General features: G+C 40.5%; 1 protein-coding gene across 2 annotated transcripts in view; it reads right to left on the reverse strand.

Annotated features, from left to right (window-relative positions):
* The window catches only part of LOC109408491 (furin-like protease 2), a 1,190,934-nt gene that overhangs the window by 20,318 nt on the left and 1,152,647 nt on the right, over positions 1–17,969 (reverse strand). For both annotated transcript variants that reach the window (XM_062857325.1, XM_062857326.1), the window contains exons 11-15: positions 9,229–9,503; positions 8,507–8,783; positions 8,241–8,440; positions 7,903–8,181; positions 7,587–7,822 (exon numbers count right to left, since the gene is read on the reverse strand). In XM_062857325.1, the coding sequence (XP_062713309.1) occupies positions 7,587–7,822; positions 7,903–8,181; positions 8,241–8,440; positions 8,507–8,783; positions 9,229–9,503 (1,267 nt within the window). The remainder of the gene's footprint in view (positions 1–7,586; positions 7,823–7,902; positions 8,182–8,240; positions 8,441–8,506; positions 8,784–9,228; positions 9,504–17,969) is intronic.

Genomic DNA, 17,969 nt, shown 5'->3' on the forward strand with positions numbered 1-17,969 from the left:
CAGTAAACTTATACTGGGTTCCAGGTCACTGTGGCATTGAAGGGAATGAAATGGCAGACGAGCTTGCTAAAAGTGGTTCCAACTTACAGTTTGCTGGCCCAGAACCATTCTGTGGTATATCAAACTGTACAATTAAAATGGACCTGAAACGCTGGGCTGAGCAGAGGGTGATATCCAATTGGATGGACGTCAAAAATTGCAATCAGTCAAAACGATTTATAACACCAAATGCTTATAAAACCAAAAAGCTCTTAGAGCTCAACAAGAGAGCTCTATGTACATACACTGGCCTAGTAACTGGACACTGCCCGAGCAGGTATCACTTGAAAAATATTGGCCATATTCAGAGTGATATCTGTCGTTTCTGTAATACGGAACGTGAAACCTCGGAACATCTGCTTTGCAGTTGTGGTGCTTTATACACGCGCAGGCAAAGATTTCTAAATAGTGGTTGCTTGCAACCCAGTGAGATCTGGTCTGCAAAACCTGGGAAGGTCTTGGAGTTTATCAATTCCATTGCACCTGACTGGGAGACGACGCGTCGTGGCAGTAGCTGATTACTTGACACATGGTAATTAGCTGGCTAGATGCGAATATCAAAACGGGACATGCCACAAAAGTTCAGCCTATTGGACGCAGTGGCTTAATTTCCCCAACAGGGGAGGAAAAAAAAAAAAAAAAAAAAAAAAAGTGCAAACTTGGATTTCTCCATGATCCAACAAGGATTTTTCAATGATTCTGTTAGTATTCCTGGAAAAATGCTAGAAAATGATACCTAGAGGTTACTCTACTCACGAGAAATTTTGGAGACAAACCCACCTTCGTGAGAAATTTTGAATCAAAACACCCAAAAACATATCGCGAGAAGCTTCAGTAGTAACCTTGGAAGGAAATATTGAAGAAATCCCAGCAGGAACTCGTTGAAGAATCTCGCAACAAACTCTTAACAATTCTGAAAGAAAATCTCGAAAAAGAAACCCAGATGGATAACCGCAAGAAATACCGGAGAGAACTAAGAAAATAATCCTGGAAAACCATTTGGAAGAAATCCCAAAAAGAAACCCCTGGTGAAATATTGGGTGGAAACCCTCTGGAGAATTGCTTCGAGAAATCCTGTGAAAATCACTGTGAGAAATCCTTGGAAGTAATCCTGGGAGGAACTCTGAAGGGAAACCCGAAAGACATTTTGGAGAAGCTGCGAAAAAAAATCGCAGAAGGAACTTCTGAAATATTAGAATATTTCTGGGAAATTGCACGGGAGAATTTTCCAGGAGGCTCTTCTAGCATTCTAACTGGATTCCATCCAGTACTTTTCCCGAAATTGCACCCAGAGTTTCTCGTGAGATCCACAGATAATTTCACATCGTTTGATAATTTGACAAGGGATTTTGTAGGATTATCGTTTAATAATTCCTTGAGGGATTTGCACTGAATTTTCCACGTTTTTGCCTAGTTTCTCAAAAAATTTTCCCGATTTTTTTTTCGATTTTTCGGCTGCAGTTCTGTCTGATACTTCTACAGATTTTCCGCCAGGGATTCTTTTCAGGTTTCTCGAAATTGCGCTTGAATATCCTCTCGTGATTTTTATCAAAAGATTGTTACTTCATCTAATATATCCTGAAGTTTTCTAGATATTTTATCCGAAGTTCCTCCCGATATTTGTGCATAGTGTTTCTCCAGGGATTTCCCTTGAAGGTGTCTCCACGGATTTTTTTCCCAGAATGTTTACCGAAGTTACCTCGAAATTTTAAATTTCCTCATGATATTACACCAGGATTATTCACAATTAACTCTGTAAGTTGATTCAATAATAAATTTGAGAAACAATTCAAGAGATATTCAGGAAAAAATACTGGAAGGAACTTAATAAGAAGTAAAGCACTCCGAAAAAAATCTCTCAAGGAACTTCACGGGTAATCACTGAAGGAGCTACTGGAAGAAATCCCAGAAGAAACTCCAAGAAAATCCCTGCAATAAGCTCCAGTAGATATTCCGGGAAAAAATCTCAAGAAAGCATCCCAGAAAATTCACGTTAGAAATTCCGAAAAACCCAACGAAAGCAATCCTTAAGAAATATTGACAAAAACTCACGCAAAAATTCCGAGAAGGAATTCGGGAGGAATCCTTGGAGAAATAGCTTAGCTTAGCTTAGCTTAGCTTAGCTTAGACTGACTGCACATATCTATGGTTGCTACTCCGTGATTGACCCGAACCAATGACAGTTGCGCAATGAATCAACTGAATAATTGACTGGGAGTGGTCAACATTCTCACTGTGCACGCTTCAGAGATTCTCTTTTACAGTACAATAACGGCGCCGGCCACGTCCTTGCAGTCAGGTTGGGAGAGGAAAGGAATATTAGTACCAACCTTTGTTAAGTGAAGGACCGCGTTTACCGCTGCGACTCCACCAAAGGCTGCAGGAAGGAGTGTTTGTTATTAGGGAAGGTATCGTTGGGTCAGGATTCACTTTGATAAGTAATATGACCTTTTGATGTATGTTCGCCATGCCGGCCACGGGAGGAATCCTTGGAGAAATCCCGAAAAACTCTGATCGAATTCCGGGGCGAACTTCCAGGCGAATTTCCCTAAAAATCCCAAAAGAGGAGGCAATATCCGTAGGGTGGAACCCCTACAGAAACTTCTGGATACATTCAAGGCCAAATACCTGGAGAACCCCTGGGAAATTATCTGTATAAACTATTGTAGAAACTCCTGGAAAAACTCTGGCGGAAGTCCCTTAAAAATCACTGAGAAAAAGTTTTAGGGAAATCTCGTGACTAAAACTTGAGAAATCTCAAGAGAAACTCTTGCGGAAAATATCAGGGGTGAAACTTCAAGAGAAATTCTTCAAGAATTCAAGAGAAATTCTTCAAGAATTCTCCTCCTTCTTCTTTATGACTCTACGTCCACACTGGGACTTGGCCTACCTCGCTTCAACTTAGTGTACTTTTGAGCACTTCCACAGTTATTAATTGAAGGGCTTCCTTTGCTTGCCATTGCATTAATTTGTATATTGTGAGGCAAGTACAATGATACACTATGCCCAAAGAGTCGAGAAAAATTTCCCGACCGGAACGGGAATCGTACCCACCGTCTCCGGATTAGCGATCCATAGTCTTAACCACTAGGCTAACTGGAGACCCCCTTCAAGAATCTGTGGGTAATATCCTGAGAGAAATTACTTTTCAATTCGCTGATAAATATTCTGGGGAAATCTTACGATCATCACTTGAAGAAATCACTGGGGAAGCACTGGTAAAACGTCAGAAAAAAAATACGAGATGAGCTCCTACATAAACCCGTGAAAAACACCTGGAGAAAACGTGGGAGGTACTCCGGAAGAAATCTAGAAATAAGGCTGTGTCTAGGGGTGAGGAAAGGAGGGGTTCGGTTGGGGTCTATTTAAGGATCCGTAAATGCTTTCTTGAACAAAGGACATCGAATCTACAAGCATAACTTGTGTCTTTGAATTAAAATCATGCTTACACAGTGCACATCCACTTGCCACTATGTGCTATCAAGTGATGAGCCCAGTGTTTGTTTGAGAATCGCTAAGAATTTCCTTGAGTATAGATCATAGGATCTACAAGCGTAATCATTCTCTAACGTCTTAAAGCCCTCCTGAAACCGTCTGAAACGTTTATGAAACGCTTTAAAATGCTTCGGAAACCTCACGAAGCCCACGTAAGAACAATGATCCAAAATGTATTTTCAAGAAATAAAGGCCTCCCGAAACCCACTGTAACGCCCTGAGACCCTCCGGATTTCACCAAAACGCCTCTGAAACCCGCTGGAAATCTTCTGAAACTTCCTGGAATGCCACCGAAAGCCACCCTCGGATTCCCTGTAACGCACCTAGGAATCTCCGAAACCCTAAGAATCATCCTATGACCCTTCTAAATCCCCGAAGACACCCCTGTAACGCCTACGGAAATCCTTGAAAACCTTTAGAGACTTCCCGAAATACCTTCGAAAACCTCCGGAATCCTGGGCTCCATGTAACGCACATAAGACCCTCCATAAACACAATAAATCACCCATGTTATGCCTACGGAGGCTCCTGAAAATTCTCTGAAACTTCCTGAAATGCCTCCGATACCCTCTGGACTCTCTGTAACGCACATGAAAACAACCCTCTGAAACCGTCGAAAACGCCTTTAAAACGTTTACGAAATTCCTTAAAAATCCACGGTAACATACGGAGCAACGCATACGGAGCCTCCTGAAAATCCTCTGAAACTTTCTGAAATGGCTCCGAAACCCACCTGAAAACCCCTCGGGCCCTCTATAACGCATATAATACCCTCCGAAATCCTCAAAAATGGTCCTGTAACGCTCCTGAAGCCCATTGTAAATCCTCTGAAACTGCTTGAAATGACTCCGAAAACCCCTTGAACCACCATCGCTGGAGCATCTGTGAGCCACCTGAGACCCTCCGAAACCCCCGCCACGCCTCTGAAGCACCCTGTAACGCCTCTGTATCCTCTTTTCTTCTATGAAACTCCCTTGAAAACCCTCAGAAACTATGCATGACCCCTTTTAACCCTATGGAGCTGGATTGTTTCGCCACTGCTGCCGCAACCTCGCTGCCATTGACCACGTTTGTTATGCTAGTTTTTTTAGCGCTGGGGTCCATAAGATCACTCCGGCTACAAAAAGGTCAAATCTCCTAGCCAGCTCTCCTCCTGCTCTTCTCAAACTATTTTGAAACCTTGAATTTCATTTTGGGAATTAAACTGAATCCATTCAGACGAAAATTCTATTTAGGCAGTCCCGACTCATTACCTTAATGGAAGTTTCAGTGTAATTTAAAGGCGGTTCAGTGGATTTCATGGGGTTCCGGGGTTTTTCAGGATAATCATCAACCCCTTGAATCCATTTGAGAGGGTTCCAATGGCGTTTCAGTGGATTCAAGGGGTAAAAGAGCTTCCCAGGGGCTTAAGGTAATCAAAGATACTTTTAGGGGGGGGTCTCACGGGGTTTTTATAGGAGTTCTTAGGCGTTTCAGTGGGATTCTGGCATATTCCTGTGATTTAAGGGCGTTTCAAGGTGCCTCAGGTGAGTTAAATATAGATTTCCGAGAATCTTAGGAAGGTGTACCCAACTAACAATCACTCATTTTACAAGCACCTTTACGACGAATTGATTCAGCATGATGCTGAATAACATTTGGATAATTTTCAGGCACAACCTTTGTTCGGGTTTTGTTCACACAAATTTGGAGAAGCTTTAAAGCATAGTGTTGGGTACCAACTGAAATGTTTGTTGTTAGAACGTTTTACAAATATATAGTAAAGCTGTTATTCAGTTTTAGCAAAAATGATTAAAAATAGAAAAATGCAAAATTTTTCAATTTCCACGAGAGTTTATAGTTGGAACATAATGTTGTGAAGAAATATTGTGAAATAATAACTACACATAAATTTACCTAAATCCAGATTCGAACTCGAGACCCGTCGATTGCCAGCCGCATGCCTTCCTATCTGCGCCATCCTAGAGATGATGAATTGCAGCGCTCAAATCAAAACATAAACTTCCCGTGGTTTAATAATGATCAGACTCTGACTCCTATACAGCAGTGGTGAATTAGCACAACATTATGGTTAACGACTGAACAACAGATTAATTCAGCTGTTGTTCGGTAAAAAACACGTGTTTTTCATCATGTACTCTGAGTCGAAGTATGATGAAACGAAAACGCTTATTTGACTTGCGGAAAACACATTATACAGGAACATGTCCTAATTTTTACATGAACTTAACAAGAAGCAGAAAAAAGTCTTGTTAAACTTTGTTGTAAAGGAGATACTGCGAGTCGAATAAAAATCTTATTGAACGTTTAAAAAGTTTTTTGAATTATCATTGTTAATACCAATACGAAAAGTTGAACATTGGCTACTTTTTCAATTGAAAAAGCATTTGTACTGTAATGTGTACAGCATAATTTTAGTTCAGCTATAATTACTATTATAAAGCAACAATTCAGCATGCATGCTTGTTTGCGGCTGGCGATTGTTAGTTGGGTAGGTGGGTATCAAGATGTTTCAGAAGGTTTCATTGAATGTTAGAGAGTTCCAAAGAGAGTTCGAAAGAATTACGTGGGGAGGTGTCCGGCCATTTGGTAGAATGCCGTTTGGCTGAATGTCGTTTTGCCGAATGCCATGTAGCCGAATATCATCTAGCCGAATGGGTTTTTGGCCGAATGCCGTTAGGCCGAATTATGTTCAAAAGAATTCAGAGGAGTTTTTTGACATTCCAGCTGTCAATATGGTCATCAGTGACATTTTCTTCTTTTCTTTATTGGCTATTTCAAAGTTCAAAGCTATTCTGGAGGTTTCAGGGTAGTACACGTAGTTCTCGGCTGATTTGATAGGGTTATCGAGCGGCTACAGCCCAAGTAATACACTTGTCACAGAAGAGTTACGGCAGCTCAGGTTTTTTTTTGCGCAGAAATCACTGTGACTTCCTTCTAGCAAGTTAGTATTTATTCGTTAGATGTAAGTCACAGTGACTTCCGCGCAACAAAAACCTACGCTGCCGTAACTCTTCTGTGACAAGTGTGTTACTTTGGAAGGGAGTTTAACCCTAAAAGGGATACCTGGGGTCCATTGGACCCCAGGCGCCTTTCAGAGCTCGTCTTTGATGGAACACACTCAGCGAGGTGACGAAACTGAGGCCATGAAGGTATCCCTTTTAGGGTTAAGGTCAGTCTCCAAGCTTCTCAATGGAGGTTTCGAAGGGATTTCAAGGACTTTAAGGCATAAGAGGGGTATTACAGGTGAGATTTTCATATAATACGTAAAACAGCGAGAGATCACTAGTTACGCATGTTGATTCGTTCCGCAAGGAAGATCTAAGCGGCCATAAAAAGTCACTTCTACGAACATATGTAGTAACATAAGGGGCTGTCTATAAACCACGTGGTCATGAGGGGGGGGGGGGTTCGGCCAATGATCATTTTGTATGGACGAATAAAAATTTTTGTATGGACTAATGACCACGCGTTGGGGGGGGTTTGAGAAGTCCCAAAAAAATGACCACGTGGTTTATGGACAGCCCCTAAGGCTGTATGCGTTATGAGACTAGTTCATTGTGCTACAAATGACCACTATGTTTGTAGATCCAATGATCTATACTCAAAAAAGATTTTAGATATCCTTGCACAATAGGGTTTCCATGCGAACCTTCTTCGCCTCCGCCCTTTCCATAAACCACTGCTTCATCTCGCCTCGAATTCCTTAACGGCTCTGAATACAATAAATTTCTATCAAGGTAATGTCACCTTGATTGAGGTAAAGAAATAGTAATAACCTAAATGGTAGATCAAGAGTACAAACTATCAGTAAGAATCGTATGCGTTAAGTAGGTAAGGTTTGTTTTGGCGGTTTGTTTCATTCATACCAGCAATGTTACCTATACACTCTGTGGATTTTATTTCTTAAAAGATGCTACAAACAAAATACTTTTTACTCAGACGATTCAAATGTGGATGACTCATTCGACCTAATGGCCAATTCGGTCTAGTGAAACTTTTGGCCTAATGGCCCCTCACTTGTCCACAAATGAGATTGTTTTCGAACTCACCTGTAGCACGGTGAAAATGATGGCGAACAACGTCACGATCAGCAAACACCCGGACACGGCCACGACGGTGACGGCCGAGGGTGATGCCCCCTCTAGGAACTGCCGCAGACTGGAATCGCTAGCTTCGGCCGCGTTGCTATCGCCAGCGCTGTTCGCTGCTTCCTCGCCGAACTGAAGCAGTTGCTGCTCGGCACCGATGCGCCGCTTTCCGGCCGGCGAAGAGTTGATGCATCCACCTGTGGAAATATCAAACGACAGAAACAAGATTATTGTAGACAACTTCGTGGCAACTTCATCACCGCATCCATCACCATACCGGTTTCTTTGTCGCAATGGCAGCAGCTCTGGTCTTCGGGCGAGGCATCGCTGGCACAGCAAGGCACACACTGGTTGTTGAGACGGTCCAGATGCAGCGGGAAGGCGCACGTCACGCACGAGTACTGTCCGGGACCACTACAGGACCGACAACTGTCGTGGCAAGTCTTGCACGTCTGCGTCGGTGGGTCGTAGAACTGTGAACCGAGACACTCGATGCAGAGACCTCCGTCAAGCATGAAGTGCGACGGACAGGAGGTACAGGCCAGCGGGCCAGCGGCTGTAACAGAAATCGTCCATTACCCACAGTTGATCATCATTGTACTAAATCCAACTCACCGTTACAAGTTTTGCAATAGTGATGGCACTTCTGGCAGCCGAATTTGGTCTTGAAGAATCCCTCGGGGCACTCGGGATGACATTCGCCTCCAGCGAGTTGCCAACCCTCCGGGCAGGTCACGCACTGATCACGCCGTGGTCCGCTGCACGTGTTGCAGCTTAGGTAGCACTTGGCACAGGTTCCACGATCGCTGTAGTATCTGCAAACGCAAACAAAGTGTCAATCCGTTCCGGACAACAAGCATAGCCGCGCACTGCAAACTTACCCATCGGCACAGGTCGTTCGGCATTCGCCGCTCTGCAGCTGTAGGCCCTTCTGACAGGAGGTGCAGTTCATACGGGACACGCACTGGGTGCAAGTGTGCAGACACTTGGCACAGACACCCACTTCCATGTAGTATCCTTCGTCACACTCGTTGACGCAACGTTGGTTCTGGAGAAGAAGCGGCGAGGCGCACGTTAGGCACTCGTGCTCGGTCGGACCGGTGCAGGTTTCGCACGTCGAGTGGCACGAGTGGCAGTGTCCGTTCTCGTAGTACTCCGCTGAAGGGTGGAAACGAAGATAGAAAACAATATAAATTTTATTTAGTTTTCTAGATTCTACAAGCGAAGTCCTTTTGAAGACCGTAGCAGTAATCTTGGAATTTAGGAAGGTATCTTCAAATGGACTTTGGATGATTCCTTCTATGGTAAAAGAAGCATGAAACTCATTGCAATATCAGATGAGAGCAAAGAGTTTTTTGTTACTCCTCAAGAAGTTTTCAAGCAGAAATTTCTCCAAAATCTACGTGCCGTTCAGATAACGGGATGACAATTCCTCATGAGTACATGTTCAATTAAATTTTTAGTCATTGCCTCTACCTAAAAAACGCTCATGACCATCACCAATCAAGCACGGAACCATCGTCATCAGGAAGATACCATCTAAACACACCCCTCCCGGTTTCTATATCGTCGTAGTCGTCGTCATCGCCATCCGGATACTCACATTCGTCACAGTTATTGCTCCCGTTGGCGATGCATTTGGCCTTCTTGTTCATGGTCCAGTTGTCCCGGCAGCCCGTGCAGATGGATCCGCTGCTGCAAGTGGAGCACCCGATCGGACACGGCATGCACTCGTGGCGTTTTTTGTCCCCGAAGAACCCATCCGGGCAAGCGTTGAGGCACCGGCCCTCGTGAGCGAACCGGCCCGCCCGGCACAGGATGCACTGCGACTCGGACGATCCGTTGCACGTCATACAGGAGGGATGACAGTCGGCACAGCTGGAGTGGGAGAGAAATAGAAAACCGGAGGCAGATTAATCCACTTGTTGTCAGTTTAGAACACATATGCAAAATTTACGACATGTTTTGAAAAGATTGCACTACCGCAGATAATTTTAGCGCCGTGCCTAATAAAACCTATGGAAAAGTCCTAGTCTAGGGTCCTTGTTTTCAATATTGTCCATTGAAAAGCATCATCCCCATATTACTATATGAAGAATTCAGCAAGACCATATTGAGGATTTAGATTCCCGCTCGTTTCAGGGTCCAAAAAAGATTATTGTGCTTTATAATGTAGGCTTTAATAGAAGCATCCCACTAAAAGGTACGATTTCTTTTTACCGTAATGAAACAATGCTAACGCTTGAAAAACTAATAAACGTGTCGTTACAAACCGTAACTCCGACGATATCGCATCCACAATGACGCCATCGTTGGTGATCGGTTCAGAGCTTTTTGCGCTAATTGGAATAGTAAGCATACTTCAAATGTCCTGCATTACCGCTAATGGGGATTGCCAATGTAAACACCAGGCAAACCGTTGCAGCTATTCCTTGTCTAGGTACATTAAAATAATTAATATAGATAGTTGCAGTGATGACTTCCAACTTTTGTTTTGAGGACTTAAATTGCCATCTGTGCAATTGGTAAACCAAGAAATATTTTTTTGTGATCAGGAAATAGAAACGATGACATGTGGTCGTGAATAGTTTTACAAAAAAAATAGAAAAAAAAACAGGGATGGAAACCAGAGTTTCCCATTGCTCATGTGTACATAAATGTGACAGCGAGCCTCCTACCAAATTGTCTCCCAGCTCTTCAAAATCGCAGTGTGCTGCGCTGCTAAGAGGCTCACGAAAATCTGGTGGGTGCGAGCTTAGCGCCTAGCTCCCGGGGAGCTCGTCTCATGCGCTGCGTGAGCTGTTGGTATCTAAGGTGAAAAACAACTTCTTGGTAACGAAGAACCTCAACAACTTTTTTCCGTACACAATTCAAGTGTCTGGTTGGTTAATACGATACGACTAGGGACTCTCAATGCAAAGGTTAAGGTATCAGTTCTCGTTCGTTTAGGAAGTTTTTGTCGTGAAATTTTCTAATTTAATCAGCGCATGAGACGAGCTCATGAGACACATCTTGAGAAAAATGAGGCACACAACTTTCAGTCTCAAAATGTACAGAGCTCCTGGGAGCTCGCTTGCCATGTGGCTCCCGTACATGGGACTACAGCACGTGTACATCAACTCTGATGGAAACACTCACTTGTACTCAGATAGACTTATTTGCTATTCTCTCAGCTCAAAAGCCTGCAATCAAAACACTTTTTACAGGAGTTTTACTTTCTAGTTTTATCTAAAAGTTTGTCGAACAAAGTAAGGGTCGCGTTACGCAAAAAACGATATTGTTTTACTCGTTCACCGATAAATATCAATAAAATAGATATATAGGCTTCAATATGCGTTTGCGACCCTTACTCAATTCGACGAACTTTTAGATAAAACTGCAAGGTAAAAGTCCTGTTTTTTGCTTGCAGGCTTTGGAGCTGTGATAATAGCAAGTAAGCGCAACTAGAAGGGAAAAAACAAAATTGTTACAGGTTGTGTTCCAAGGATGGAAATCTAGTGATCATGATAAGATCCTGAATGTGTCGCGGTTGAAGCACATCGCGCGATCATAGCAACAACGATATAACGTTGTCGTCAAGCATTATAACGAACCACGCTCCGCGAAAATTGAATCGCCAGGCATGTGCGGCCATGATGCGAGCGTTATCATGAAGTCGAAATGATAAATCTTTCACTTTTTGTGCATTCTTGTTGTTCTAATATCAAGAAATGCCAATGAATGTATTGTTTTTGATCATGAATTCTGTTTATTGGTCCATAACAGGTTTAAATCCAGGTTTAAATCGTGATGAATAAAATTTATCGCGACTTGTAACATGATCTGATAACGTGTGATCCCATGATAAATCGTGCATCAGATGCTTTGATTGCCTAGTATCCCATGATATAAGCACGGGGCGAGGGTGTTGGCATCATGCTACTGCCAGAGCAAAGGCAATCTTGGATTGTTCGTATCCTGTATCATTTGTCACTAGAAGTGAGTTTCTTCCATCCTTGTTTGTTACAATGATTTTTTTCTAACAGCAGTTAGTAGTTAAAATAACAAAAATTCTAACAAATCTCGTTCCTGTTAAAACAAAAATATAACAAGTTGAGATATATCAAATTTTGTTATACTTAACTTGCGAAATCATAACAAATTTATAACAAGTTCAGTTATATATTTCAAAACATTTTTTTAAATAAGTTTTGTTATGAATCTCTTAGCTTGAGTGACCGAAATAACAAAAAATATCAATCTTTTTCGCGGCGACACAAAAAATCTCATAAATTCTGAAACTATTTCGTCACAAAATATATAACAGAGATTGCAATAAACGTGTTACGAAATTATGTTAGCGGCAATTTTATTATAATGGATAATATAACAAATATTGTTATACATCTGTTTGAATAAATTAACCGAGTTATGTTATTATTTTGTTACTGAAATTATAACGAATGGTTATATAATTTTGTTATGGATATTCACATGGAAAAATCCTTATAACAGAATTACATCAACTCTAGTTAATCATAACAACAGTTATCATAATTTTGTTAGGATCTTGTTATGTGCTTCTGGTCGAGAGTGTATTGGAGTACAAGTGAGCAGTGCTGAAAATGTCATTTCGATACATCTAAATTCAACCACAACCAGCTCATTTTGAAAAATCATTATGAGAATATGGTATATGAATAACTTGTGTGGCTAGACCAGCTCTACAAGAAAGTCACGGAAAACCGATATTTTTTCGAATATTTTAGATAAATGTCACGGACTACCTTGGAAGAATGCCAATGATGTTCATGGTGAATATCAATTGGCATTTTTCGGAGGCAGTCCGTGACATTTACCTTGAGTATTTAAAAAAGAGCTTTTCTCCGTGATTTTCTTGCAGAATTGGTCTAGCCGCACAAGTTTTCCATAAACTATATTCTCAGGTTGAGCTTCTAAAATGAGCTGGATGTGGTTGAATTTAGATATGTCAGAATTACATTTTCAGCACTGATTTCCTCAATAAAACCTTTTTTCGACTCCTTCCGAAATTGGTTCATGAATACCTTCAGAAAATCCCCCAGGAGGTCTTTTAAAAATTCTTTACAGTTCTTCTAGAATACAATGGGTTGCTTCAGAAATTCCTCTAGAGGAACCACCAGAAATTTCTCTTACAATTCTTCTAGAAATGCTTTCGTGGGTTTCTTCAAAAATTGCTCGATAGATTCTTTATGAAATGCGCTCAATCCGCTGAAAATGTCTCCATCCGAAAAACCGTACGAGAAAACTTTAATAACAAATCCCCCACGGATTTCTTTAAAAATGCATTTGTTGTTTTTTTTTCTTCAGAAAATCAAACATACAGGATTCCAACAGAAATGTCTCCAAAGTTTTCTTCAGCTGATCTTCCACGAACTCCTATAGATTTTTTTCTAGGGTTTCCTTTAGATATTCCCTTAAGATTTTCTCGAGAAATTTAAACAAGAATTCTTCGAGATAGATTTCCATGAATTCTTCCTGAAATTGCGTGAGGGATTTCTTTAGATTTACTTTATAAGATTTGTTCAGAAAACCCGAAATTATTTTAATCTTTTTATTTTTGTGAATTTTAAATCGGAATAACTTTGATACATTCTGTTTCAATGTCTTCATGGAATTCATCAGAATTTTCTACAAGGTTTTCTTAAGAAATTCTATCAGAGGCATTACTTTAGGAAGGCAACCAGAGTGATCAAGGATTGCTCTAGGGATTCAATTAAATATTCCCGCAGGAATGTGTCTAGAAACTTTTACAGCGATTCATCTTCAGATTCTTTAACTTTTGCTTTCAGTGGTTCAGGCGAGAGACATTTCTGCAGCAAAGAAACGACATTTCTTCAAATATCAGCCTCTGACAGACCGCTTTGCGGAGTTGTCGTTCCGGTTCCTCATCCGATGCGAGGTTGTGAATGCATTGGTCATAGAAAATTTCGAAAAGCTGCTCGAGCAGAACCCTCAAACACGTTTTATGAGTGTGTACTACTGGTACATGACGATGGAGGTAAGCCCATCTTCGGTTAACACCAATCGTGACAACTTCTCAGACTTCGACAGTTCCTGCCCTGTCGGATTTTGATCTGTCCATGAAGGATGAGGTCCATGGAATTCCAGAATCTTTTCGTTCTATGTGTATTCCGCAAATATTTGCAAGTAAGTTCGGGCATATTAGCGGGGACAGACAGTTCTTCAAAGATGGTTCAAAAAACGATGGTTCGACTGGTTTTGGTGTCTACAACGATTTTCATAGCGCCACCTTTATGCCTCAAAAGCCCTGTTCTGTATACCTAGCTGAGCTAGCGGCTATACACTACACCTTAGAGTACATTCACACTCTTCCACCTGAGCACTACTTCATTTTTACCGACAGTCTAAGTTCAATGGAGGCTGTTCGGTCAATGAAACGGATGAAGCACTCAGCGTACTTCCTTAAAGGAATACGCCAGGTCTTGCGTGCTTTGACCAAACGCTCATACACTATCACCATAGCTTGGGTCCCTTCACATTGCTCGATTCCGGGCAACGAGAAAGCGGCTAAGATGGGCGCTAGCGAAGGCGATATTTACGAGCGTCAAATCGCCTTCGATGATTTGCTTGCATTGGCCCGTCAGGAGACCTTGATCAGCTGGCAACACAAATGGAGCGATGGAGAGCTGGGTAGATGGTTGGACTCCATCATCTCACAGGTGTTTAAGAAGTCATGGTTCAAAGGGTTGAATTTAGGCCGCGATTTCATTCGTGTGATGTGTCGGCTGATGCCCAACCACTATTTGTTGAACGCACATACCTTCCGTATTGGGCTCTCAGAAAGCAATCTCTGTGTCTGTGGCGTGGCTTACCAGGATATCGAACATGTCGTGTGGGGATCCCCGAGTAAAGTTCCATAACAACCGGATAATATAATGAGTTATCTGATATCAAAAATAATAAACTAAATTTGTTCTCATTTTGGCTGAATAAGCAGGCAACATAACAAGCATGATAACAACCAAGTATACGTATGATATCATTCAAATAGCTCATTTTGTTATCGTCAAAGGAACCCTGATAACAATTTCTGTAAATCAATCAATTTCATCCAAATGAAAACTCATTTTGTTATCAAAAAGTCATTGGATAACTAACTTCCACTGTTGTCGTCGACGATGATTGCCCCCAGTTTGACAGGTGTGCTAACATGAATTATCAAGTTGGTAACACAAAATTGTTAAATGAGTTATAGAGCGAGACTTGTTAACAGTTTGTTAGAAGTCAGTTATTGTACTTTGCTCGGGGATGTAATGTGTATCGTGAGGTCAGATCTGAGCTGCATGAAATTCTCCGGGTCCGAGGAAAACAACAGAAACCTATTAGAGAAATGTTGGCAGGTCTTGATTTGGAATACATGAACCTGATTTACCAGTTTTTGAAACGTGTTGATGTCAGAGTTTGATGTTGTACGTTCCTTGTTTTCGTTGTCCGCCTTTTGGTTTAGTTGTTCGCCCCTATCTGTCGTCGCCCCCTTCCATTTGTCATCTTCTTGTCGTTGTCTACCGATAAAGTCCTTTCTTTTTGGTTCCGTTAAGGATATGGACAATTTGTCCTTTCAATGTTTTTAGTATAAGTTAGCAAATAATTTGGTTTTAAACCCATCAATCCCTCCTTCCCAATTTTATTTTATTTTTTTCTCAATCCTTGACCTCGAAACAGCCGCAAGTACTTCGGCTTCCCAAACTAACATAGTATTAAAGCAGTAATAAATTATAACATGTAAAATCAATGTAAAAACAAAAGATTTCGGCTCAGTTATGCCCATGTGGCGCCCGAGCCTTGCAAATAAACGAATAAGTGAAATAAAAACTTCTTCAAATAAAGAATTCTTCAGAATTTCCTACAGATATTCCTGTGCATTGATCCAGATTTTTTCTGGAATTTACTGTAAAGACAACTCTTGAAATTTATCCACAGGTTCTTTATGGTATTCATTCAGAATGAATTCCCAAGAGTTTCTGAAGGAATTCCATAAGAGACACCTCAAGAGTTTTTTTTTTTCTAAAGATTTTTACAGAAGCTTATATAAGCGTTTCTACAAGTATTTCTACAGGAATTCATTCAAAAATTCGTCCACAAACTGTTTTTATCGGTTTCATTCAGAAAATCCTCCAGGAATTCCTTTAAGAATTCAATGTTATTTTTTGTACATTTTTTGTTTTATTTATATTTTTGTTGCAAGGATTCTTCTAGATTTTCATTTTAAGATTCCATGTGTAATTTTCAAGAGGAAATCTTTATAAATACCCCGAAGAAATGCTCACAAGATGGCTCCGTCAACTATAGTTTGTTTTAAGAATTCTTTTGATAATTTCTCCAGGATTTGCTCAAGATATTTCTCCTCCAGAAGCTACTTTGAAAACTGCAGCAGTAATTCCCAGATGATATCCTTAGAATTTTCTCCGAGGATTTCTCAGAAATTATCTACACAATTATTTTTCGATGTTACTTTTTTTTTATTAATATGTATTTAACTTAAATGCTAATTCTATACTTTCGGTGTTACTCTAAGGATGCCTCAAGAAATTTTTTCAATGTATCTTCGAACGATTTCTCAGAAATCCCACTGAAACCCCTCCAGAAAGTTTGAAAAGTATTTGTCCAAGGGTTCCTCTAAAAAGTTGTTCCGAGGATTCCACCAGAAATACTTCAAAAACTTCTCTCCTTTTTTTTTCGTAGCATCCTCCATTTTTCCGGGATTCCTGTAACAACTTCTCCATAAGAATATCGTTCGAGTATTCGTCAAGAAATTTCTACCAGGGTTTCTTTAAATGTTTTCGCAAGGATTCCTGCACGCATGTTTTCAGAAATAACTTCAAGGCTTCCTTTCAGGATCCTTTTATAAATTCGTAAAAAATAACCTCTCCAAGGTGCACTCAGGATATAAATTTACAATTTTATATGACAATATTTGTCCGTGAATTCTTTCGGACACTTCTGTGAAGTTTTTTTTTTCAAATATTCATCCATTAATTCTTATGGAGAATTCAACAAACATTCCTCTAATAGCTCCTCCGAGGATTTCTCCTAAATATCTGTATGAATTTCTTCAAAATTTCCCCTATCAATTTTCAAAAAATCGTCATTTAGCATCTCCTAGGCTTGCTCGAGAACTTGCTTCTTGTATATCTTCAGGAATGTTTACGACAGTTCCTCAATAAATTTCTCATTCGGAAGTACATCCGGGGATTTATCCAGACATTCCTGCAGAAACTCATCTGAAGCTTCCCCTCAAGATTGCTGCGAGGATTCCTTTATAATTATTATTTCAGATATTTCTCCTAAAATTCTTCAAAAGAATTCCTCAGAGATTTTTTCGATGAATCCTTCAGTGGTTTCTCCAAGGGTTACCTCAGATATTGGCAAACGATTGGGATTAGGAAAAGAAAGTAGGGTAAATGTACCAATTATGGCTATAGTACCAATCATTCGCCATAGTTGATTTCCACCCTTTAACGATGTAAATCAACAACAAAAAATTTGTGAACAACAGATCACGTCCACAAAAGATAGTCGCACTCGTTTAAACTCCACATTTTCCTCAAATCATGCTAGAAATAAATCATTTTTATTAAAATTTCGGCTTCCTTGCACTCTTTTTCGCCATAGTGCACCAGTTATGGCTAATCCCATAAGGAATGCATGCAAATAGTGTGAAAAGGAACCGAAGTTAAAAAATGTATCCATAACTGGTACAGGGTTCCTATCATTGGCACACGCTGTAATAAATACTAAAAATAGTTTTGGCTCCGTTTCTATATTTTTCCTGTAAAGTATGGAAACTAAGCTGTCTTTTAACTTATTGATGACATCCGTTGGTCTTCCCGTTATTTTTGTATAAATAGCTTTCCTTAGGTAGTGCCATAATTGGTACACGCACCCTACTTCTTAAATTCCATCAAGCATGCAACTTGCAAAAACTCTGACGACATCTCTTAAAATTATTCACTGTTCCCAAGCTTTTTTGATGCTGTCCATAAGCTACATATATTCATTTTTGATTATCTCAGAACTGCCTCCCCCTGCCTCGTAATAGACTTTCGTCTATACATTTTTTACCAAATTTGTATAAAGCGTAGACTTTCGCCAGGCACCATCTCTCCCCTCTATGAGTTTGCGTAGTTCATGGACAGACCCTTAAGGTTTTCTCAACTATTTTTTCCAGAATCCTCCAGATCATTATATAGGAAAGCAGACGATTTCTCCAGAAGTTTCTCCAAAAAATCCTCCTAAAAGTTTCTCCAAAATTCATTTTTTCAATGTTTTTCACAAAACTCTCGAAATTTCTCCAGAAATGTC

This window comes from Aedes albopictus, chromosome 3, assembly GCF_035046485.1.
Source record: "Aedes albopictus strain Foshan chromosome 3, AalbF5, whole genome shotgun sequence".
NCBI classification, from domain to species: Eukaryota; Metazoa; Arthropoda; class Insecta; order Diptera; family Culicidae; genus Aedes; species Aedes albopictus.